At 40.7% G+C, this 25,466-nt stretch overlaps 2 protein-coding genes across 4 annotated transcripts in view; one reads left to right on the forward strand and one right to left on the reverse strand.

The window, feature by feature from the left end:
• The window catches only part of ppm1lb (protein phosphatase, Mg2+/Mn2+ dependent, 1Lb), a 54,776-nt gene extending 47,561 nt beyond the window's left edge, over positions 1 to 7,215 (reverse strand). The window contains exon 1 of the mRNA XM_073489641.1: positions 6,313 to 7,215. Within this exon, the coding sequence (XP_073345742.1) occupies positions 6,313 to 6,711 (399 nt within the window). The 5' untranslated portion in view covers positions 6,712 to 7,215. The remainder of the gene's footprint in view (positions 1 to 6,312) is intronic.
• A 2,307-nt stretch (positions 7,216 to 9,522) lies between these two features.
• Positions 9,523 to 23,801, forward strand: nmd3 (NMD3 ribosome export adaptor). Of its 3 annotated transcripts, none has more exons than XM_073490020.1 (16): positions 9,523 to 9,589; positions 10,026 to 10,127; positions 11,004 to 11,138; positions 11,259 to 11,355; positions 12,224 to 12,304; positions 12,861 to 12,989; positions 14,823 to 14,913; positions 15,615 to 15,693; positions 16,352 to 16,448; positions 17,338 to 17,455; positions 19,868 to 20,013; positions 20,348 to 20,460; positions 21,560 to 21,632; positions 21,843 to 21,949; positions 23,009 to 23,079; positions 23,278 to 23,801. In XM_073490020.1, exons 2-16 carry the CDS (start codon positions 10,084 to 10,086, stop codon positions 23,409 to 23,411), a joined length of 1,515 nt encoding a protein of 504 aa, XP_073346121.1. In that variant the 5' UTR covers positions 9,523 to 9,589; positions 10,026 to 10,083; the 3' UTR covers positions 23,412 to 23,801. The 3 variants fall into 3 exon arrangements, with proteins under 3 accessions (XP_073346121.1, XP_073346112.1, XP_073346126.1); XM_073490011.1 differs by having other exon boundaries at positions 9,548 to 9,624; XM_073490025.1 differs by having other exon boundaries at positions 9,554 to 9,615.
• Positions 23,802 to 25,466: the final 1,665 nt, after the last annotated feature.

The following is a 25,466-nucleotide window of genomic DNA, read 5'->3' on the forward strand; positions in this document are numbered from 1 at the left end:
ACATAAACACATTGAAATACCTAAAAACTCAAACACCAGCCGTCCTGACTATAAAATGTCCTTCATTGTGAAGTGGGAAAGAAAGTGAGCTATGCTGCATAACTACTTCAGTCGCTCTCAAAAGTCCTGTGTACTTTGGGATTCCAAAAAATGAATAATGAAGTAGAGAATGAAATGGCCATTCAGCCTGAATGTGAGCTGAATAAAGACAAAGAGGATTCCTCTAAAAATGGTCATCATCCCTGGTGCTTTAGGGTTTTTTCCACTTCTTTACTCCGCGCTCTTCCATCGCTTCCTTCGCAGTTAAGAGACCATACTGTATCTATCACAACCCACTCACAAACAAACACCAATACACCAAAGTGTGAGCTGTGATAGAAGGAGAAATCAACAGAACAAAAGCTGAAAGGACGGCAAAACAGACAGATAGTAGCAGCCCCCGCACTCAAGTCAAACAGCCTTGTAGTGAGTGTCTTCTCTGTACTCTACAGCTAACGTAATTTTGCAGCGCCTGAAGCCACATCCTGACAGTGAGGCAGGGAGGAGCACAGCACGGCTGACTCTGTACATGCCGGTATGGAACAAATGGCTCATGTTGCCGTTATATGGATGGAGAGCCCAGGGTTATCACTTTCATGCAGGTTATTCCCACAAGTCAGCTAAAAATCAATCTCCATTTAACAGTTAAATCCCCTCCCTGAGCCAACATCTAATGTGACTGAGACTGCCGATGGCTATTTTCACATTTAAAACTGATTTTTAGCACTTTGAAAATTGAATTTGCATTGGTGTGTGTGAGCAGGTGTGTGGTGCGGAGAGATACGGATAAAAAGGAGGTTTCCAGATGTTACTTAGCAGCACTGACTGATGATTTATCTGGTAGTAAACCGATTGGTTCCAGTAAGGTGGTAGAACAGTGACGGGGCAGAACTCACCGAAGGATTCAAGATTTCATTCTTAACTTTCATCCTTCCATCATGCTGCACATCCTGGGATCACAGGATCCAAATCACTTCCGACCATGGTGCAAATTTAGATTGACACTGGGAGGTATAGTTTAACATGTTGGGAAATACGTGGGGCTATCCGGATACCATTTTTGGGGATTTGGGGCAGGGAGACGGGGACATCAGTCACCCCAGTGAGCACCAACTGAGATTTCGGCACTGTTTCTAGTAAAACTTTTCAACAAGCTAAAATGCGGCTGCAACATTAACGCATCACAAAACACATGTGTGTAATTATTTAGGTAATTTGGTCAGTTGAAAAAAATGAATTGACAAAATAAGTGCTAGGCTTCACGCCATTTACATACATGAGGTGGTTGTGGCTCAGCAGGTGAAGTGACCATCTGTCAATCAGGACACTCTACAATTTACAAATAATACGATATCATCATTTTGATGCCTGACTAAGATACCTCAACCAAATTTCTCAATATAGTCCAAAGTTTTGAGTATCTTTTCACCAGTGACCACTGATGTTTTTAAATGTATTTTCAATGAGAAACCTCTCACTGGGACTGTCATTTCCATCCCCGTCAAAACTCAACTTCATGAGTGAGCGAGTATTGAGCCGTTTCACGTGTGTCTGGAGGGTTGAGCTCGCCCTTGTCAAATCCCCACGCTCGCTGGACCGCATTTGCTCACGTGGAACAGAAATGATCTCTTGCGAGGACATTTTTTCCGCTCGTGGATAATGCTCTGTGTGCTCGTACCATTTGCACGTGCTGGTTTTGAGAGAAGTTAAACGCTATAGATGAGCTTCATTTTTCACTGATTATCACTCTTTTCCTCGCATTTATTGCAAGTAAGCCAACGTCCCCTTTCTCTTAAAAAAACAACATTTAAAAAAATTAAGCATTCAGATTTCAACGTCCAGAAGCTCCAAAACATTTGGGTCAGCCCAAAAAAAAAAACGTATTCGCTTTCTTGCAGAGAGAGAGAGAGACAAGAAGATCAATACCACTCTCATGCTTGTACGCAAGCAGCTAGAGCCAAGTGAAGATTACCTTAGCTTAGCATGGGGGAAATAGCAAGCCTGTCCCTATCAAAATTGTAAAGATTGTAATTGTAAATTGTAAATACACCTACCACCGACTAACTGACATGTTATATCGTGTTTGTTTATCTGTACACAAACTGAAATGTAAAAATGACAATTAGTGGTTTTACAGGGACTTGTGTGTCGTAACTATTTCTAGCAGCCACCTGCTTCCAGTGTTTATGCTAAGCTAAGCTAAGCTAAGCCAATTCAGCTCCAGCTCCATAAGACATTGATCTTCTAATCTATTGTTGGCAAGAATGCAAAAAAAACAAGCCAAAAAGCCAAATTAAGTCTAAATCTCCACCTACCCTCAGGTCTGTCATTACAGGCACATTAAGTGTTTTTATACAGTACATACCATAGGGCAAAACATCCATTACCTACATCATTTTCATGGGTGTGGCTGCTTTGCCAGTCAGTACTCATACCTGATGCTGTGCTTCTTACTTTTCAAAAGCTCCATTTGCAGCCTGTACTCTTTCACAACATCTACAGCTACTTGCATTTACAATAGCTCGGTGATGTATGACGGTGTTAAAAAGACGTAAGTGAAACTGTATGTTTATTAAAGACGGTAAACTTATTTTCACTCTCTCAATCTTGATAATTTGCTGCTTTTCTTTGTTACATTAAGCAAAACAGAGTTCTGGACTAACCATTAAAAAACAAGCAATTTGAAGATGTTACGTTGGGCTTTGGGACACTGTGACAAGCATTTCTCTCGATTTTAAAGGCAAAACTATTAAAATCAATAAAGAAATCAAGAAATTATTCAGAAGATAAATCGACAATATTCATTGCTGCAGACCTAATTGCATTTGGATTGACTTCCTCTTCCCTTGAACTTTTTTGTTGAATCTCTGCTCTAATTAGTTGGCACGCTCACACCGCAGTGAAAATGTATTTTTAAATTTTTGTCTTGGAAAACCGTGTCCAAGACCTGCTGGTGTAAAGTCTTTGACGCTCGATAGATGTTGACACAAGTCCGACATTGCTTTAATGACTGTGTATGTGGTTTGGATGAGAGGAGTGTGTGCGCGGAAAGAAATGGAAGCAGCCGACACCTCACTAACTAGCCAGCTGAGGCAGCCAGTGTTCCTGGCGTTGCCTTGGGCCGCACAGCATCCCTCTGCTTTTATTCAGTGCCCTCTGGCTGAAAAGAAAATTCTAGATTTTCTAAACAGGGGAAGTTGTTTCTGAAGGCTGCTGTCTGGCAAACCATCTCCACACACTTCAAAAGAGGGCGTGGGAATGAAAACAGACCAAATTGTTGCCCATGGACATGCAGTGATAAAACAGCCTCTCGCCTACATGGGCAAATCTAAACCGTCTTCTTCTCGCTCTTACTCTCACCATTGATGCTCTCCCACTCGTTTTCTCCTTTTTCTGTCACATATACAAACACATCTCTGCTATTCACTATTTATTTCTCCTATTCTCATAACCATATGTGTGGTAGCTGCAGCAGGGCTCACAGGTTAGGTCAGCGGTATAAAAAAAGGAACTCCACAGAGGGAAGACGCATGGAGGGGGGTTAAAAGGCCGCAGGGGAAAACAATCCAATGACCACTTTTGGTTAAAAGCTGCAGCAGTCAGCACCGCAGCCTAAAATTTAATTTCCCCTAAAAGAACAGCTATCCTCAATGCCTTTGGCTGCCTATTTTTAGCATGTTATCGTTCAGCCTCAATCAGACCACAGCAGTCGAACTCAGAATGAAGACGGTCGCTGAAGACAGCATGGAGGGAGCTGGCTGATCCGGCTGATCAAGAAGTGTGTAATGTTTAATTTACAAGCTGAAGTAAGAGAAAAGAAGAGGAGGTTAGAGACAGGGAGAAATGGGATACCCTGTCACTTGCAGTTGCTGCATCAATACTGTCAGCTGAGGTCATGGTTGAACGCCTAAGAAACAATGCCAGTGTTCAAGCATGCCATGACTTCATGATAAATCAGTGTTCCCGTCTAACCGTGGCGTCATCTCAAATGTTCTCTGTCCCTTAAACTCACAACTTTCTCTTCTTGATGCGAGTTGCTCTGTTAAGCTGTTCCCTTGCTGCCCTGAATGCGCTGCCAGGCTCGTGCACTCGTGGCAACGACAACAATTAGTAAGTACCAAGGAAGCAGAACGGAGGAAGATTTCTTAGCTGCCAACAAGTATCGACTTGGGGTGGACAGTGACCAGCAAACCAGTGATCTAATGGCCCACTTCAGCTACGCTTTCCTCACAGTGTTGAGCTCAGCTAGCTGCCTCAAAAGCACACTGATTTGAATTCACCCTCTTCCTTCCTGCTATAATCATGTTAGGCCACGGGGCCTATGCTGTCTGCATCCTAAAAATGTTGTTTTGGCAAAAAGAAAATAAACAAAAAAAAAAACCAAACATGAGAGATGGATATTTCTGGCATCGTTTTAAGCTGTAAATAGATGAGATGCAGTTGCCTTGCCATTTGGAAGAGAACAGAGTAAGTGTGGGTGAATGCGTGCAGCAGGGAATTATGGTCTCCTACGCACAGTAAGGGTCCATGCTCCACTTGTCCTCAAATACTCAATGACAAATGGCCAAGGGTGAATTACCACTTGCCTCCAGGGGCCCCAGATAACTCCAGTCCTGCTATGTGTCACCTGGTTTGTCCTAATTCAATTGAAAACTTGTAAAGGAATGTGCACCACTACAGCAAAACAGCAGCTGACATCATAAGTGGCTGAATGTGGGTCCTGCTTTATCACCTGACCTTGAGGCCCGGCCTAGAGGGGGATCTTTGTGTCAAAAAAGTAGTTTGAAGATAGTGATGTTGTGCCACGTGATATGTACGATAATGGTGATGTTAAAAAATGAAATATTGATATCATATTGACAATACACATATGATAATAACGTGTGAATAATCCAGCAAAGATGTTAGGTATAGTGTATCGTTTTTTTCCATCAGTAGATCTGGCAGTCTTTTCATTAGTCATTGGTTTTTTTTTGTATGCTTTGTTTATAGTTATAGTCACAGACTCTCTAGTCACAGATAATGGGTTAAGAATCGAAATTAAAATGCACTATTGGGTGCACCTAAATTATGTGCTGGTACACCTCAATGAAAAAGCTACAAGTCTGTCTGGGACCCTGTTTTATGGTGCACATCTCTGGATTAGTTTGTGTTTGATGGCCAAACAGCAAATGAGGGGTATGGTGGTATTCCAGCTGGAGATAAAAGGAGATATAAGATTTTATTGCGATAGAAACACTCAAGATCAGTTTATTGTGGTAGATTTACATAATCAGGATAGTGAATCGGGATAATCTTGAGTATCTTAGATGAGTGACTTGAAAAAGCTGTCTAGTTTGATAAGGTTCAGTCCTGTATATCTTCTTATCTTCGTCATTCCAAAATCTTAAACCTGTCACAATGGCTGACGCTGTGACGTGTCACACGAAAACTGTTTGTTCCTGAACAAAATGTCACATCAAGTTATTCCAGCATGCTTTAAGTGCCAATTTAAGCATATCTTGGTGATTATGGTGGTAATATTGTGCATCACAATTATTTTGGCCAGGATAATCGCGACATGAAATATTAAAATCGTCCCAGCAGAGAAAAAATTAAAACATTGTTCAAACAGTGGAAGGAAGTGGGGCCCAGCAGCTCATGTTTTCTCTCCGTGGCAGGTTGATCCAGCCCCGTCCTCAACTTAATCACAACTTCACACATTAAAGGTGCACTATGTAGTTTTGGGGAAGAAATTTTGACTGATCTACACTGACTGACTTTTTATGCCTCAACAAACTAATTAAACAAACTTTTCGTTTTCATGACTGAAAATTGGGAGTTTGAATTTCTTTTACAAAACTATAAAGTGCCCCTTTGATCTTGTGTGAATTCAATCTAATGCACCAAATTAAACATCATATATATATTACCTATTCATCAAGTTAGTTATTAAGTTACTTAATAATTTAACTTTCCACAGAATACACTCAGTGTTAGATGCAGTCCTGATGAAGATACCTTCATGTTAAAAAAAAATGCCATTTTCATAGTCCAAGTGGGCCAATTTTGTCTCCTTCACTTTGTCTCACTTTTTAAAGTATATTTTTGAGAGCTGTTTGAAAGCAGTCATTAAACTACACCAGAGAGAAGAGATACAAAACACAGATAACCTGACTCTTGAAGGCATCTTATCCAGGACCACATGAGGACCCCTGCAGCTCAGTGTGGGGCCCCTGGGAGCCCAAACACACTTGTGTCTGTGTTGGAGACACCTGGCCTGTGCACACTCACCTCTCCTCCATGGCCATCAAAAACCCCAAATATGGACGGGTGACTCTTGTTGACGATGTCCGTGAGCACCTCGAACCTGTCCTCCATGTGGTCTCGCCGGCCTTGGATGGAGTACACGGCCACGTTGTTGCTCTTGAACTCCCATGTCTTGGAGAACTCCGCGTCCAGGACGTCCAGTCCGCCGAACCGCTCGTTCTGCATCATCTCGGCCACTTTCCCCTTGACCATCTTGACCGCATCCCGGCTGGACTTGACGATGGTCTTCACTTCGTCCGTGTGGAAGAAGTAACTCCACAGAGCCAGGCTGATGCACAGCAGGAACAAGGTCTCCGGTCTGAGCAGAAAATAACGCATGATCCGACCTAACAGAGACAGCAGGGTCATTGTATCCTCTATCATTTATTTATTTACATGCAAGAAATCGCGGCAGGTTGTGTGTCGCTCTCGCCCGCCGCAGGTTTCAGTCCATCGTCGTCGGCGCGAGTGGTTTGTTCGCGGCGAAACAGGCACATTTAACCGGAGCGGTACGTGAAGACTATACTGACAAAACAGGGGAGGGGGGGGGACACTTCACTGCATATTTCAGCGGACTCGCCAGGCAGAAGGTGCTAGAGTACGGACGCTTGACCGCGGGGGGGGACAAACACGGTGGGTTCCCTCCAGCACGCAGCCCCGCAGTGAGCCACCGACGGCTGTCCGCTGACCCTCCGATGCGGTCCGAGAACGCACCGACGCCCCGAGCACACAACGCAGGTCGCCCGTTCGGACTTCAAATTAAGCCAGTGTGCTGCTGGCAAGAGCGGAGCTTTGGGCTGAGCCTCTTCCTGGCCAGCCCTGCTACTGTGCCCAGTCCCTGAAAATAGCGGTCCGCGCTGGAGCCGTCACATTCCCAGCTGCCACACTGGCTGCGAGGCTCCGCTGGTGCCTGACTAAACACAGCGGTGCTGCCTTCAGGTGCAGCTCGGAACGTCCGCGATCTAGAGGAGACAGAATCACCTTTAACTTTGTTAATCAAAGGACTCTGTAGGATTATGTTGTAATAAATGTTTTTGTAGATGCTCTTTTTTTTTTTTTTTTTTTTTTTAAATCAGTTTGGCATTTAAAATGTCTCAAAAAAGCCAAAAAGTACTGTACTTAAGAACAATTAATGTCAGATACTTTACAACTGTCCATATAGGTGACTTTCACTTTTACCCAAAGTAATATTTTTAACATGATATCTTTACTTTACATACTCAAGTATGACTTTTGAGTATTTTATACAACACTGCAAATAAGGCTGGTGGATATTATTGAGGAGGACTAACCTTTTTTTGCCTTTATGAGCAAACCTCCCTGCTCATAAGGGAGATAAGATGGATAAATTAGTAACTGGTTGAAATAAACACAAATTTCTGTATCATTTATTGACAGGGTTTGGAGAGTTACTTTTTAAAAATGTATTCCGACTCATTTATTGATTACCTGTTAAAAAATGTAGTCAGTAACGTAATCCAAGTGTTACAATAATAGAGTAATGTAATTTGATTACTTTCAAAAAAATAACAAACAATAATAAAAACTTTGAATAACAGCTTGCACAGAGTAACTCATTTGAGATTGATAAGGTAGATTTATTTTTGCATATACAGTAGCACCTTTAAAACAGAAGTAATTCAAGGTGCTTTATATATAGGTAAGAATGCATTATAACATTTAGAAACACAATCAAATTACACAAAAATAGTACAAAATTAAAAATAGATAAAAATTCCCAAACTTTTTCCAGTTAGTTGTGTCAGAGCACCAAAAACTTTAGCAAGCAATTCATGAATAAAATTTACCATTTACCATCAATTCCACAAAGCTCTTGTGCATGTTGTTCATTCATAGTAACACCTTGGTTGCATAGCACTAAGTATTCCCTCGCCTCCTGCCATTGTGTGTTTACTAAATAAGGCATGATCGTTCACGTGTGTTTTGAGATTAGATATTTCCGACAGCACTTGAAGGCATCTAGAGAGCTACCATACCACAGGTGCGCTTAAAAGACCATAGATAAATAATTTGTTTTAAAAAGTATGTATTTTTGTAAAATTATGTTTTTATTTATGATAAATCATGATTATGTTATTATGTTAAAAACATAAAGGCCGAACTTTGGCAATGTTATTTTAACAAGTGACAAGTACCAACTGCACTGAGTGTGTAACTGTCCGGGGGACTCCAGACACACAGGGGTCCCACAAGCCCTTGCATGATTACCTGAACTTGAAACCGTGTCTTGAGGAGGGTCTTTGCATTGCAACCTATTTCCTAAGGCCCTCCTTTTTCCAGCTAGTTTTGTGCTAATTAAGAAAACTCCAAAATAATGTGTGTAATCAAAACACCACACAGCAAACCTGGAATCATGTTCTATCATAGGAGTACTTGTGTTGCACAGAGAGTGGGACAGACAGAGGGCTTAATAGAGGCCAGCATCTCAATTTTGCCTCAGGCCCCTCAAGCAAGTTAAAATGTCCTTGGTTAGAGTGGATATACATGCAATTCTGGTTTTGTTAATGCATGTTGAGGTTAACAGATCTGCAGTTTGATATGTGAGGGTCTTACAAGTTGATCTGCTTAAGACTGTTGTATATTACTCAGTAACACTTAACTCAAACAAAATTCCTCAAGCAAATCTATTTGATTCAGTCAAATATGTGCTAGACTGTCCTTGCTATAATATTATTGCTAAATTACTTGCAAATAGTTCCAGGCTGTGTGTTTTATTAAAACAACAACATGCACACATGGAGTCCTACCAAATTATTTGCTTTCCAAATCAAGGTCTTGTGTGTTCTTATGTGGTATGCAATTCTCAAAAATAATCATTCATTCACTTTCCTGACTTAGCCTGGACTATATAGCTGCAGTACTCTTAGACAAGCATATATTGTACGTGGCCTAATACATTTTGTATGACATGACCATAATACGTTTTCAATCTTTATTTAAAAACCTATTAAAATCTTTTTTAAAGTGGAATATGATAAAAGTCTTTTGTTTCTTCTGGTTTCCCAGCCCAACAGCTGTATTTATACTATTTCTGAGTCATTTTGATTCGCTCATACCAATAACTTCATGCCAAATGTGTTTTTATTAGCCTTTTATCAGCCTTTTTTATTTAATTTGAATGTTTTTTGAAGGAAATTTATTCAGGCGAACAAAGACAGTCCCGGGGTCCTTAAGTCCTGCATGACGTCATCGAGCCTCCCTCGGTCCTCGGTGGGGAAAACGTGGAGGACTGCACTTCACGGTGTGTTGCGCTTTCTCCTGTCAAAAGTAACTCCAGTAAGATGTCATCTCTCGTTTGTACCAGTTCTACTTATCCAATAATTGTGGTCGACATTTTGCGCTTGTTTCTTCTCGAATATCCGTTTGAATCACTCGTGAAAACTAGCAATTTAGCATCTAATGCTAACTGATACTGGATGTAGAGCATCAGCTAGCAGCGTTAACTATAGAGCATGCACTGCATGTTTTCAGTGATAAAGCAGTCTTTATACAACTATTTATGAGCGTACACTTGGGAACAACGAGACCATACTCTTATTTTATTTACCTGCTGTTAAAAAAAAGCTGGTAGTTGTTACACAGTGGTCGCTACCAGCTATCTCTGGCTTTTTCCCATCACTTTCCCCCTGTCACAGCTTTGACAGGGCCATTTAAACCTGTCATGTTTCTGTCCTCAGAGATCATTGGGCTACACTAAGATCAACTGACCCACACCGACCTGTCAAGTTGACAAGAATGGAGTACATGCAAGCTCCTGCCACAAGCAGCCAGGGGAATATGTAAGTGAACAATTATAACAGGTCTTGTCCTTGAATCTGTAGTATTGTGTGAGTCCACCTTCACCACTATAGACCTTTCTCAAGACTGATATGTTGGCGTGTCATCGAAGGAAAACGCATCTTGTCTATTAGCACGCCTACCTGGAATGCAGCCATTAGTGAAGACATTAGTAGTGTTTGACTGTTTGTCAAGTCAAAATGTTTACGCTGAGATAAAAAGCTTCATTAACAGATGTTAAAGCAGACATTTCTTCCTCTGTAGTTGCCTCAAAGAAGAGTACAGATTTGGTAATCAGTCATAGTAAACATTTGTGTCACAAGCTATATGGCACAAAAGAACAGGCTGCATTTATAAAGCATTTTATCTTTTCCTACTAAATTGCTCCAACTGTTCCTTGCTACGAGTTTTGTCTGAAGCTGCTGAGAGAATCATTTACTGAGAAATTAAATAGAAAACGTTGGGTTGAGCCAGTGCTGTTGTCTCCAGTCTGGAAGATTAAAATGGGCTACATGAATCTGGTAGCTTTCCTTGACTCGACAGCTGGCTTGCTGTTGCTGTTTTAAGTCTCAAATGGCAACGCTTCTCACTTGGACTGTAACAGAGCCACTTAAAGGAGTTTTCTAAACAGTCTGTGATTTCAGCTGCTCTTCAACACAATGTTGATGTAATTTTGACAAAACTATAAACATCTACACGTTCATTGTGATAATCCATGATCTCACGTAAAATGGAACTGTTTGATTGAATAAACTATGCCATGCTTTGGTCAGCGTCAGCACTAATGTGAAGCTCATTTTGTCTTTATTGAATATTCTATTTTTGATCAAACCAAACATGTAAAATAACACATTATTCATTCATTTTCTCTTCCTCAGCCTGTGCTGTACATGTGGTGTCCCCATTCCTCCCAACCCAGCCAACATGTGTGTAGCCTGCCTGCGTACTCAGGTGGACATCTCGGAGGGAATCCCCAAGCAAGTCACAGCGCACTTCTGCAAACAGTGTGAAAGGTTTGTTTTTTATTTACAGTGTGATATACAGATAAGATCATTGTTTCCCTATAGAAAACATTTATAATTACAAGAAGTTCTTTTCTTTTTATTCTTTGAAAATCTTTCTCTTTCGTGCAGGTATTTGCAGCCTCCAGCCACCTGGGTGCAGTGTGCCCTGGAGTCCAGGGAACTGCTGGCTCTTTGTCTCAAAAAAATCAAGAGCTCTATGACCAAAGTAAGTTTAAATGGCTACAATGTATTATCAGTTTTAATAGAATGTCTTTTTTGTAGATTTTAAACTAATTACTATAATTAAATACATATTCTGATACCATTATTTTTATTTCAATATATTTGACAAACAAGTATTTGTAACTTGTAACAAGATACTGATTGATGTGTTTGCCACTTCTGACTGTCAGTCTTACATTTTTAATTGCTGCAGCTCTGTATTCCCCCTGTCTGAAATGCTCTGTGTTAGCTCCTGTCTCTTTAATGCCCCTCCTCCTGAATTCTCAGTCTGCTGTGATTGGTCAGCTGACACACACCTAAACAACAACAGAGCAGTTGTGTTAAATCAATTCTTAAGTGCCAAACTAGCTGGTAGGCATAACTTATGCAAATGTATGATATGGTGATGCAGTGTGATGTCACAAAGTCACAGAATTAAAGGTGGGGCTTCTTACGAGGTGTTCAGGAGCAATCTTTCTGTGGGAGAAAGGAGCTTCTGTTGGTGCAGACCTTGACCTTTTTAACTTTAAAGATCTTCTTCATGCACAAGAACCTATAAAAAAACAGATAAGATCTCTATAAAAAGAAAGATAGATCTCCTTGAGAAGAAAATTTTGTTAATTGCAAAAGCAGTAATTTCAGCACATTATTTTTGATTTCATCAGGCTTTGTATGGGGCTGTGCAGCAAAAAAAAGCTCAAACAACACATGTAGTGGACTCTTCTCAGTGACAACTTAATAGGACTTTCTTTTCATGCTGCCAAATCCAACACAAGAAATTCTAAAATAACTACAAAGTTCAATCAACCCCTGTGACACAGCTCCAACGAAAACAAACATTGTAATCTTCAACAACACGTCTCTCCTCACAGGTGCGTCTCATTGATGCTGGGTTCCTGTGGACAGAGCCACACTCCAAAAGGATTAAGCTGAAAGTGACCATCCAGAAAGAGGTACGAGAACAGAGTGGAAGTGATAAGTGTGGGAGAGTGACATTCAGACGTACAGAAAAAAAAAGCTGATCCGGGAGCTGAGACAGGCAACACGTTTTTCATCTAAAGGTTATCTGGGTTATTTGTTCAGGAAGTAATTAGCAGCAATGACAGTTTATATTAGAATTGAAGCCTTCTGGTTTACATGAAAATAATAACATCACACACACATATTTACTACAAAGTGACAATTTATGAGATAATCTTATATGCAACAGAGTAAATTAAGTCTTCTGTTCATGACTTATGTGTGTTTGAGAGAAGTGAGTTTTGCCAGCGGCTGTCATCTCATCTCTTTGACCTTTTCTGAGAACCTGAGCCCCGTGCTTATCAGGGCCAACTCTCTTGTTTGTGCTGTCTCCAGATCCTACCCCTCAAATCTATCTCAATGGCAACTTGGATACATGTTTAGATTTTCTTCTCATGAAGTGAATGACCATAAGCGCAGAGCCTTTGTCGCTGTTTGCCGTGCAGTTCGAGCAGATGGTGTAACTTGTTGCTGTCTTTGCCTCTCCAGGTGATGAATGGCGCCATCCTACAGCAGGTGTTTGTGGTCGAGTTTGTCATCCAGTACCAGATGTGCGACGACTGCCACCGTGTGGAAGCCAAGGACTTCTGGAAGGCCGTGGTTCAAGTTAGGCAGAAGGTAGGCGTCTGTTCTTTCGATGAAATATCCTAATTTCTGTTATCTGCTGTTTAATTCCCAAGTGTTAGGCAGAAGGTAGGCGTCTGTTCTTTCGATGAAATATCCTAATTTCTGTTATCTGCTGTTTAATTTCCCAAGTGTAGGACCAACAGACTTAAGAACTCCTTTGTCCCTCATGCCATCAGGCTGTACAACTCCTCACTTGGGGGGAGGAGGAAATAGATAGCCGGCAATACTGCAATACTGTGTCACTGTGCAATAACTTATTTATCTATTTATCTATTTATTCACATACATACCTGGACACTCTTACTTTCGTGCAATAATTTCTGTACAATAACACATATACAGTCCTCTACATTTATATTTATTTTATTTTATTTATCCTATTTTATTTTATTTTATTTTATTTTTATTGTATTCTATTGTATTTTGTTCTATTCCTATCTTTATTTTCTATTTTTAGCTAAGAGTTTATTGTGAACTGTATGCTGCTGGAAATTCAATTTCCCTGAGGGAGTCATCCCAACGGGATCAATAAAGTGAAGTCTAAGTCTAAGTCTAATTTAACCTGAACTCTAAATGACATTTTCAACGTTTGAAAAATATTTTAAATACAACGTACATAAATGTTATATGCCTGATTTTAGGAAGTATGTATTGATTAGTTGAAATATTAATAGCAGTCTTATTTTGTCTGAAGATAAATCCTGTGAATCTGGTAAAAGGCCTTGAAAACCCACTCATGGGCTTGGCTGGAAACACATACAAGTAAAGTGATACTGAAAGGCTACAAAGGTTGTAAATGTAAAACATTAAAAACAAAAATGTTTGCCAGTTACATTTTTGCTTCTGCAACCCTTAATGGCGACCTGATATTTCCCTGCTGTTAAAAAGTGCGTAGTTTGATTCCTCTCATTTTTCCATCTTAAGTGTCCTTGGCTTACTCTTTCTTTTCACAATCTTTTAATGTTGTGTTATTTTTGCAATTGCATGTTAAAACCTGAACACTGTCTGTTTGTTCCATGTTAAACAAACTTGGATCTCTAGGTATTTGGCAGGATATACAACCCTAAATCCTCAAGGGATTCTTTTTTCACTGATGTGTTACAGAGACGGTAGATGATTGAGAGGATTAGTCAGAAACAGGTGAATTCAGTCCAATTGTAGATTAAAACATTGAGCCTCTTACCACTTCTAATAGCGCAAAGTTAAAACTTTTTAAATTCCCTCCTCCTACCGCTAATGGCTACTGTCCAAAGCAAAGAAACAATCGTAAGAATCCCAATTTAACCAAGAATCCACAATTTCAGTGCTATGAAAAGGCAGAGTAAAACACTTGATTGTATGAAGTAGGCAGATTTTATTACTTACTGATCTGGTAGAAAGAATATTGTTTTGGAACCGTCTCATGTCCTGGTGTTCAGGGGAAACCCATATCAGCAAGGGAAAAGATTTTGACATAACACTGGCGCTCTCAATCGAGTGAATGCCTGTCCGTCCCCTCTTGTTTTGCCTCGGTTTCTATCCCACTCCCTCTTCACCTTCTTTGCTTCTTCCATCAGCAATGTTTTTTTTTCCTTTGCAGTGTAGAGTTTCTACAGTTCTTTCCAGTTTTTCCACTGTTACCTGGGGACAGTGACCAGGGAAGACAATGTCTCTTCCTGTGATTGTGCGCAATGGCATACGCACTTCCTTTGTGTAACAATGTCACCTTCATTTTTGTGCAAATTTGGCAGGCTGAATAGCATAGTTGGGTCGAGGGGCTTCAGGGGATCTGTATGAATATCTGTATAATCATGACCATGCCGAAAATATTTGTTTTTTTTACAGACGGCTCATAAAAAGACTTTCTACTATCTGGAGCAGCTGATCCTCAAGCATAAACTTCACCAAAATTCCCTCAACATCAAAGAAATCCACGGTAGGTCAATGTGATTTTTATATATTTCGAAATTGTTTTAGAGGGGAGGGGCCTGCTGTATCCCTCAGGGCCTCTAACTGAATTACACAGAAAAGCAGGAAACTTGTCTCATCCGTCACCAGCGTAACCAATGTGGATTAGGCCTAAGCGAAACATAATGATGTGTCGAGTGTTAATTACCTCTTCCCCTACCAGACTGCAAGCCATGCATGCGTATCACTGGCGCCAATCAGTCCGTACAGCTGTCCTCGCGTGGGCCTCAGAGGGGCACGCGTTGGGCATCTAATCAGTGTGCTGTAATCAGAGCAGGCATTCCAGACAAGATTCCTGCAATGCAAGCTTGATTCATACCCTATTTAGAGATGCTAACTGCTACATCATACATACAGGCACACAGAGAGGCATCCACACACTCAGGCCCACATGCTGTGCAGTGAGTGACAGCTCAGCAGCAGCTCTCTTTGCTCTTGGACGGCACTGTGAAGCAGAGTTTTGGCTGAGAAGTGTGATTTAAATCATCTCCACATCTCGGCGGGACTTAAAAGCTTTATGAAGGTTACAACATGTGGCTGCCATATTTTCTCCCAGCTTCATCTGTGTGTCTGTGCGTCTGCATGCATAGGGTGATGACCTGTGAAGCACGTGATGCATGTGATGTATTTATTGGTGCAATGTTTGAAGGTATTGCTCTTCTCTCTCAGATGGGATTGATTTCTACTATGGCTCCAAGCAGCACGCTCAGAAGATGGTTGACTTCCTCCAGTGCACCGTGCCCTGCAGGTGAGAGATGCCTCAGTCTGTGCCTATAGACCTTTTCACATAGAAATCGTGCACTGCTGCCACAGTAAGACTCGTCTTTACTAGGGGTGGGAAGTACAAAGTAACTCTAGGTTGCCCACGATAACGTCAGCATCACGATATAGCGATTCTGTGGGGTAAAGGTATAGTAATCCTCGAAGAGGCTGTGTAGAAGAGGCTTACGAAAACCTTGTCCTCATGAGGCTCGGCATTAGAACAACATTCCCCTTTTGTTTAAATGCAAATCACAAGAGGATTCAAGCTGATTAGGACTGCCGACTTTCAGTAGTTGCCTTCATCCAACAATCTAGAAGTATATGAGCAAATGTGAAGGTGTCACTGAGAAATAATTCACAAGAAGGTGTGCATCAAAATGTTGTTGTGAATAAATGTCCTCATAAAAAATGCATGAAAAAAAGAATATTTGCAAAACAAAAGCTGCAAGTGTTTCCGGATGATAGAAACTCAAACATTACATAATCCGTCTTCTGGATGCAGAGACAGCATGTTGACCTCCAAACAACACAAGGTTTTCCATGTGTGCACAACATCTTATTGTATTAAGGCATTGTTGTCGATATTCAACTGGGATATTGTGAACTCTGCTGTAATAATAAAAACTTTCTTTCCTGTTTTAAAGGTCAAAGACATCCCAGCGCCTCATCTCACACGACATCCATTCAAACACCTACAACTATAAGAGCACCTTCTCTATGGAGATCGTACCCGTCTGCAAGGTATCCAGCAACCTTTATATTAAGTTAACTATTAACTAAGTTGGATTTTGAGTACACTGAGCTGAGACACACCCATATCTGCTGGACAAGCCTGAACTGTTCTTTAGACGTCACCTCTGAAGCCTTCACTTTGTCAGTTAAGTAGGAATGTTGTGTTAGAAAGCTGTCTAATGATGAATCTTTCTTGTTATATTTGTGTTTCACATTGGCAGGTGATGATAAATGAAAGTCAAGCCTAATATACTTAAATTAAAACCAAGGTAGGGATACAGATTCTTGGCAGGTGTTTGTATTCATAATTTTGACAGTTGCTTAATCCCGTTTGACATGTAGCTGTAGTTCTGTTCTTAAAAGACTTAAAAGGTTAAAAGTTTCTTAAGGAAACCAAGCCAAGTTCTTGTCAACTTGTCCTGATAGAAAGCATTCTGACAAAGAATGGGCGACGCCTACCCGAGCCACAGCCTGTTACTGCCGAGACTCCTCCACTCATCCCCTGCACTCCAATTTCAAATTGTTTTATTCTTATGACTTATTAGTTATTAATCAATTTTAATAGCATAATCAATAGCATTAGGGGACAACAAACTACATTTCTATTTACGACCATGTGTAGTAAAATGACCATAAATTAATCATATATAAGTTTTTTTCATTAAATGAAAACAGGAATCTGATTAGTTCTCTGCTTGTTTAGTTCTTGAAGGTCAGAGCAGAAAGTTTTAATCCAGACAGACGCTCTTTATCTAAACTGTAGGTTAACCAGAGCTTTCCTTTGGGAAAAGAGCTTTTCGATACTTCTGAACTTCTACAGTCTAAAGTCTTTTTTACTTTCTCTTCGACCTCAGTTTGACCTCAGGTTGTCTTGTTTTTTTTTTAATCTGGTTTCCAGGACAACGTAGTGTGCCTTCCACCACGGCTGGCGCAGAGCCTGGGGAACATGGGTCAAGTGTGTGTGTGCGTCCGTGTCACCAGCACCATCCACCTCATCGATCCCAACACCTTGCAGAGTGAGTATTTCTACCACCGGAGCACTGCTGAGTTTAACAGGTCCAACTGACACCACAGACCAATTTTACTACAACGCACCCCACTGTGGTTACATATAGCTGCTGTCTGGTGTATCTGGTTGTCGTCAGCTGAGTTGTAGTTTGTATCTACACTCATTAATTCAGTGAGCTCTATGTATAGGCATAGTGGAAGACCTGATGTGCAACATGTCAGAGGTTTCCAAAGTTGTATATTCTGTCTACAGAGGAATTTAGCCCAAGATTGACCTCCGTGTCAACGTTGTTAGTTTGAATGCAGAACAGTGGGGGGAGCTGATATTATAATAAGCTGTCATCGCATTGATGTTGCTTAAAGTATATACAAAAATCATGAAATTTCAAGACACTACATTACATAGATTTTACTTGTTGCTGTATTCAACACAATGCAATTTTTTTTAAATCACACGTGTTGCGTATAAGTCAACTGTATGCCAGTATCAGGTCCAACAATGACAAAAAAATGTTTTTATGTATTGTTAACAATGTTTTGGAGTTTAGAATGACCTGGAAAACAATAAACATGTTGACTACTCATCCCTCAGAGGCTCAATAAAACACTTTCTTGAATTTTTATAAGGTCATCGGAGTGGGGTGTCTCTGGGGATCCTCTCTGATCACTGTGCTAAAACGAAACTCTATTAGTCACTGCTTTAGGGGAAACTGGATCAAATTTTATGAAGAATTTTTTTTTTCACACTATCCGTCTGATATCCACTGGTGACAGATTGGTTTTACTTGTTGCTGAAGTTAACAACTGTTACTGTAGCTGCACTTATCTCATTAGCTCGGTTAGCCGTGCACATAGCAGTCATAGCTGACTCATGCTGCGTTCACGTGTTCCTCTGATGGTCCTATTTCCTGCATTTGGAAGTCGTTCTTCCGACTTTGGTGTGTTCATGTGTGTGATTTCGGAATGTGGCAACAACATGGACGGTGAAAAGACGTTGTTTTGCATTTTATTGCTCAGAGCATTTGAACAACACATTGACAGCTGTTTCCAGTATTTGTGACAAGGAAGAGCAAAGGAAATGATACAGTGATTACAAGACATGACTTTGGTGAGAGTTTCTTACATCAACCCCCAGTGTTTACTTTCGTCCACCGTGTTTCAGCATCATATGACGTCAACTCGACAACTTGTGTACCAACATTTTCTCCGACTTTCCGAGTTGTTGTTCCGACTAGACAGGGCATTCGTGTGAATTTTCCCAGATAGCTGATAACAGATGAACGCACAGTCAGCTCTGAGGTGCCAGGAAGACCACCTTGGTACTTAATCCCTGCCAGAAAACTGGCCTCTGGGAGTGTTCTGTAAATGCCAATCAATATCCGCAACAAGTCCCTCTCTAGCTGCCTGTGTATTTTTTTTTACAGGAAACCTAAATCTGAGGAATCAAATCCCTGCTAACTGTATCATGGAAACTTGAAATTGTATTTTTGGATTTTACTTAATCCAATAATACATAACTGTAATAATAATAACTGCTCCAAGCTTTGCATATTTATGCATTTACATCTTTTAGTGTTTAATGAAAAAGATTAAAAGCATTTCCTGTATATAACCATGGAGATCTAACTGGGAGTAGTTGAAACCCTTCAGCTGCACTAAGCCGACCCCAGTCTGCTGACCACATGTTCATCACAGCGGTCTTAACTCAACAGCTTCCCTCTGCTCCCAGCCACGGCAGAGCTCGAGACACACTTCCAAAAAGAAAAGGAAAAAATCTTTAGTTTGCATTTTGAATGCTGTCATGGCAATGTTCATCTTATTTAGAGGGATTTATAATCAATACAAGTGTGGTGACAATTAGTGATGATGCTTTTCCTCTGTATCTGGTGTAATCACTCATTAAGCGAGAGGCTGAGACGCTCCTCGACAGAATTCTGACATTTTGGAAGCGGCACACACGTTTTTAATTACTCTTCAAAGAGCGGGCTATTTTTGTTGCAGAAAGTTTTTCAGCGGGCTGAATAGCAGAAAGCGCCTCGAGGCAGAGCTCTGCGCGACAGATTTGGGCTGCAGAAGGCAATTAACTCTGGTATTAAAAATATTTGTGTTGCTGTTTGTCTGCGAATACAGACAGAAACACATCGTTCTGTTTATTTGGAATATATACAGATAGAAAAACACTTTGACAGATACATCAGATACGTATTATTTTGTAAAGATTATAAATATTCAAGTTTGAGTTGTCAGAAATATCTAAACGTCTCGAGAGTGACTCATTTCTTGAGAGGCTGTCTGTGTGTGATTTATCTAATTTTCTTTAACTGTCAAGTAAACATGAGAAGAAACTATTTAGTGCTGATGTTTCTGGCTGTCTGCTCTAGTGACCAATAATAAACAATAAATCATCTCTAACTCACTAGTTGCCGAGGTGGATGGGAACACATACTGGCGCAACCCCTTCAACAGTCTCTGTAACCCACGGCAACTGGAGGAGTTCATCGTTATGGACACTGACACCATCCGAGACCAGAAGCTGGGTGCTGGTGCCGGCATGAGGTCCAATAAGGTGCGTGTGTGTGTGTGTTGTTGCAGAACAGATTGCATTATGAAGGAACATTGCTTTTCTTTCTGGAAGCAAAATCAATAGTGAACCATTACATTATCCCTGAGCCTGTACGCGGGATTCAAGCCAGAACAACACACAGGAGTGTTTGTTCTGATGGTGCAGGGAATGAGGTTTGTAGGGAACAATGTTCGCTCTCTCCTTCCTCTGCCTGAATGTTGCATTAGTATTGATACAACTGCCTGAACAGATCGGAGGAAAAGAACAAGAGTAATGTTGTTTCAACGGCTTGAAAGTACATTTATATTCTCTCTGTGTGTTTGTGTGTGTGTTACAGCACACCCTGGCTGAGGTGTGGGTTCAGAAGACATCGGAGATGGACACCAGTCAGCAGTATCACTGCCGTACATTCCTGGGCCACCTGCTCAACATCGGAGACCTGGTGCTGGGGTGTGTATGAGGTTATTGATGAGAAGAAGGGATGCAGGATCAGCGATGAAATAGTTTTCTTATTTTGCCCAATGAATGTGAACATTTTGAAAAGCATTGACATCGGCCAAAATAAGATATCAGAGAAAATCCAATATTGTGTATCCCTAACTAGAAGTTCAGATTTGAGTCATTTTGGCATTAACGACTGACAGAGGATGTCTGCAGGTCCTTAAAAAGTCTTAAATTCAATTTTACAAATCCTAGGCCTTAAAAGTCTTTAGTCTTAAACTTTAATCTGTGAGTTAGTAATCACCACAAACTTTTTGTCCAAATGTGTCAAGCTGCACATTTCTGTAGTTGCAGATATTTAAACCTACAACTGAACCTAATACTGTCTTTTTACTTTGTGCTTGCACTTTCCTGTTGGCAGCATGTAGATAAAGCTAACTAAGTCCAGTAATCAGATTCCTAAATAAAACCTACCTCTCTCTGCACAGGACCACAAACACACTACCGCTCAGAAAGTTGGCATCATTTAGAAATATTAATGTGATAAAAGACTATTTTAACTGGAAATGGCTGATTTTAATGGAATATCTACACGAGTATACAGAGGACCGTTCTCAGCAACCATCACTCCTGTGGTCCAATGGCACATCGCGTGAGCAATTCAAAGTTTGTCGTGTTGAAATGCTAATTGATCATTAGATAACATTTCAGCAATCACGTCAGCACAGCTGAAAAGTGTGGGAGGTGCTTCAGGAAACATGAAGTGAAGTTTCTTCAGATTACCTCAACAAATTGACAGCTCAAATGCCAAAAGTCTGCAAGGCTGTTATTGCTGCAAATGGAGGATTATTTGACGAAAGCAAAGTTGAAGGACAAAATTAACATTTCAACTAAAAATCATTATTTATAACCTTGTCAATGTCTTGACTATATTTTCTATTCATTTAGCAACTCCTTTGATGGATTAAAGTGTGAGTTTCATGGAAAACTGGACGTTTTTTGGGCAGTTTATACTTCATACCTTTATGTTTACCTGCAATGTCTTAAATTTGGCTACAAATTATTTTGAATGAGCGTGAGTGTATGAATGTACATTCTCACCCGACAGATTTGACTTCGCTAATTCCAATGTCAATGACGAGTACCTGAACAAGATGAACCCTCACCATGTTCCTGATGTGGTAAGACTCTCCTTCACTTCACTGAACATCATCGGTGAATAAACCTGGACCTTTAGTAGCTGTTGTAGACTTGATTAACACTGACCTCTGGTGGCAACATGAAATACTGACTGTCGATCTGATCTCATTCTTGGAAAAATACTACATTCGTATGTTGACGATCTGCTGCAGTGTTTAAATTTCTACACCTATGATCGTTGACTGTTAAAGGTGCTGATAAAGAAGAGCTATGACCGCACCAGGAGGGTGAAGAGAAGGAACTGGAAGCTGCATGAGATGGCCAGAGACCGCGAGGGCATGGACACAGATGATGAGAGGTAGGAGCTAAGTGAATTCAAGCTTCAAGCATTTGTTCTCACAGTCACAGCCTGTCATTTGCTGGTCTGGTGTGCATCCTTGATATTTAACTAGTCAGATTTAAAGGTTATATTCTAAATATTTGGTTATTGGAAAAGACCAAAAACAACAATACACTCTCACTTCCCTGTCTGCAACAGTTTAGACCCACTTGGTCCTACTTGACCCGTAAAATATAATTATTTAAATATATAATCTAAAATACAAGTCAGTGATGAGTGATTTCATGTTTGCAAAAGGGCCAAATAGTTTTCAAGGCAGCAGGATGCTGTACTTTCAAAGCAAATGTGTGCATTCGTTGGGGACTATTTCCAGTTGTGGAGTAATAAATATTTTGTGTTTGAGTATTTACAGCAGCTGAACTATGTGTGTTGGATTGACTTGGTTTAAATTAAAGTGCCAATGGTCATCATGAAGAAAAACATGTCCCCAGTGCAACAGTGTGGCTCATTACAGTGTTTTAATAGGTTTGGAGCTCTAATTAGCCATTTATGGCTTTGGCTACACAGACAATACTTGTTAGTAGGATAAATTCATGTTGGTTTTGGACTTTTTGTGGGATATGTTGACAATAAGACAAATCAGAATATCAGATGTAGTACTTGCTATGAACATTACAGTCATGAGGCATTTCCGATAATGGTATCGGAACAATCCTGCCCAGACTTATCCTTAATTGTAAGAGTGAGCATAATATCCTTCATCCGCTCACAAGAAGGTGTATAAATTTAGAAAACCTCGTCCTTTTAAAATACCTTCCTGAATAAATAAAACAAAAGTTTAAACCTCAGCTGCATTTTGAGGCGATGAGGAAAGTTTCAGCACAAATATCTCTTGCACAGAAAATAAGGGAAAACACTTAACATACCTGAGGTGGTGACTAAAGACATGATATTGTTTTGGTTAGCTAGTGAATAGTCTGAAAATGTGCCAACATTGCCAAGTACCCTGTGAATATATTTTTGCCTGTGATTTCACACCCCATGGGTTTTCCTTTAACTTGCTTTTTCTGTCTTCAGACAATACCAGGACTTCCTGGAGGACCTGGAGGAGGATGAGGCTCTGAGGAAGAACGTAAACATCTACAGAGGTGAGGAGCTGGACAATGCTGACTTTTCACTGCACCAGTATCCCCTGAGATTTCCGCCCTTCTTTTGAGATGTTTGTTTCTATTGTTGCAGCCTGAAGGGCTCATTTACCGTCAATGGCTGCTAATGGGTCTAATGTCACACAGTTTATTGATGTATTGGATAGTACATGAATAGATGTTGATTGCTTTTAATTTCAGATGCGTCAAAGATCCCAGTGGAGAGCGACACCGATGATGACGGAGCACCACGGATCTCCCTGATGGAGATGCTGGAGGAGCTCAGCCTATCAGATGCCACAGGAGGAGACGGTGCCGACATGATGACAGACTAGCTGCTCGCCGTCCTGCCTGTGTGACACTGACGGCTTATCCTGTTGAATACAGGTCTGCTGCTGATACAGTGATACAGTTACACACAGAGCTGAGGCCTGACTGCAGATCGAGGACTGATTGAACTGCCAACAAATAAGTGAAAATATCCACAGTTCGTCACACTGTGGTGTAACGACTCATTTCAGTTGAAACCCATAAACTGTGGGTTATAATGTTGTCATTTAGTAACAAATACGTTTCTGCTGAGAAACTAGACTTTCAGTGGATTTCTGTCTCCACACTGGGCCTACAAAGTCAACATTTTCATAAAATTCATGAAATATTTTGAAGTGATGTGGAAATGAAGTGCTTCTGGATCACTATATCAAATAAATATTTGTCCTAATTCACACTTTTCATTAATATTTCCTGCTTTGGGATGTAAAGGATATTAGCTGTGTCCCAAATCCATTGTACATAGTAATTCTTTACAATATTTCTTACATGCTAATCATCGTAGAAAGGATACAATGCATTAAGAAGAGACCGTCTGGCTGTGGGATCACACCAGCCCCGACGCCCATCAACATGTTGACGTTCCAACCCAAGACTACTCAGTGGTCATTACCACATCATGACATGAGTAGTCAGGTTGGACCACACCCATCTTCGAACTCGGCCTTCATTTTAATCTCAACTGTCTCCACCTGTAAAGTTATGTATCTTGTACAGTTGTGATGCTGACGTGTCGACAAAAATCTGCCCAGAGAAACAGACACTAAAAAAACATCTGGCATAGTCCTTAAAACCACTGTTGTGGTAATTCCTGCTACAATCGGTGTCCAGGACCACATTTTAGTGGACTGGAATGACTGAAACTGGGATACTAACTGGAATGTAGGACAGGGGCATGAAGTGAGAGGGGTCTGTGACCTCTTCCCTGCTTCCTGGCCCCCTACCTCTGGCTTCCTTGCCCATACCTGCAGCCAGGTATCGAACTTTGATACTTTTCTGGCATCAACCCAAATTCAGTACTGTTGAGTATTGAAAAATGTTTTGTCATTCGATACCATATTTCAATACCTATGGAGTTGATCTCATCAGTGTCAGTGAGCCAATAAGCATGCAGCATGCTTGTTGTGCAGAGATCCTAACAGTGCTGGTGATTGGCTGACTCAAGTCATGCAGGAAAAACACTGGGTTACGCCCAGAGATGGGGCTCACCACGTGTATGTATAATGTGATCTTTGTTGAAGCAGATTTCATCGTTCAGGAACCGGTATCGAAGTCAAGGCATTGGTACCAGTATTGACATTTTCTTAATAATACCCAGGCCTTTCGTACCGCTCTCTTCCTCAAACTCTGCCTCGATTTTGATCTCATCTACACACCTGTTAAGTGTCCACAGACAGACAGACACGTAAACAGCTGAGAGTACCTTCTGTGTTAGTCCCCTCTACAGAAGGTGTCTCTAGGATGACGTTTTGCAATGATGACACACGCACAGGCTCACAAGATGAAAACAATATACATCACATACTCGAGACCTGCTGAGAATTGGCACGTAGTACAAAACTGAGACTCAGTGACTTCATCGTTAAATACTTTACTGTACATATCCACCAGAGGGAGCTTTTGATCACCTAGGAAAAGGACATAATGCATTCAAATAGCCACTGTAAATTAAATCATGTCACTGCTATAATATTCAGATACTCACTCAGCTGTAACACATTTTCAGCCTGTGATAGAGAGAGAGAGAGAGCTGTCTATGCTCTGATACAGGCTGAAGCTGGAGATGCACATAAGGATTACTGCTGCTCTGAATAACAGTGATGTCCCCATGTGAACTGGAGTGATGTGCAACTGATGAGAGGCATGGCTCATGTGTGAACAGCTCCCAACTCAACAATCGCACATCATAAACACACACAAACAAATCCGAGCTCCATCAATGCTAGATTTCACTTTGTATTTGCAAATTGATACATTAACATTTGGACTCTGCACCCAGGACTGTTCTTCAAAACATAGATGCTGTCCAAGTAGGGACTTTTGGATGAATAACAAGTTAT

The sequence above is a fragment of the Pagrus major genome, chromosome 2, assembly GCF_040436345.1.
Source record: "Pagrus major chromosome 2, Pma_NU_1.0".
NCBI lineage: Eukaryota > Metazoa > Chordata > Actinopteri > Spariformes > Sparidae > Pagrus > Pagrus major.

Excerpts from the sequence above, each read along its gene's own strand:
- nmd3 (XM_073490020.1), top strand. The coding sequence starts at position 10,084 with ATGGAGTACATGCAAGCTCCTGCCACAAGCAGCCAGGGGAATAT. Across the intron at positions 20,014-20,347 it reads CCGGCATGAGGTCCAATAAG|CACACCCTGGCTGAGGTGTG; the intron begins GTGCGTGTGTGT and ends TGTGTGTTACAG. Across the intron at positions 21,950-23,008 it reads ATGGACACAGATGATGAGAG|ACAATACCAGGACTTCCTGG; the intron begins GTAGGAGCTAAG and ends TTCTGTCTTCAG.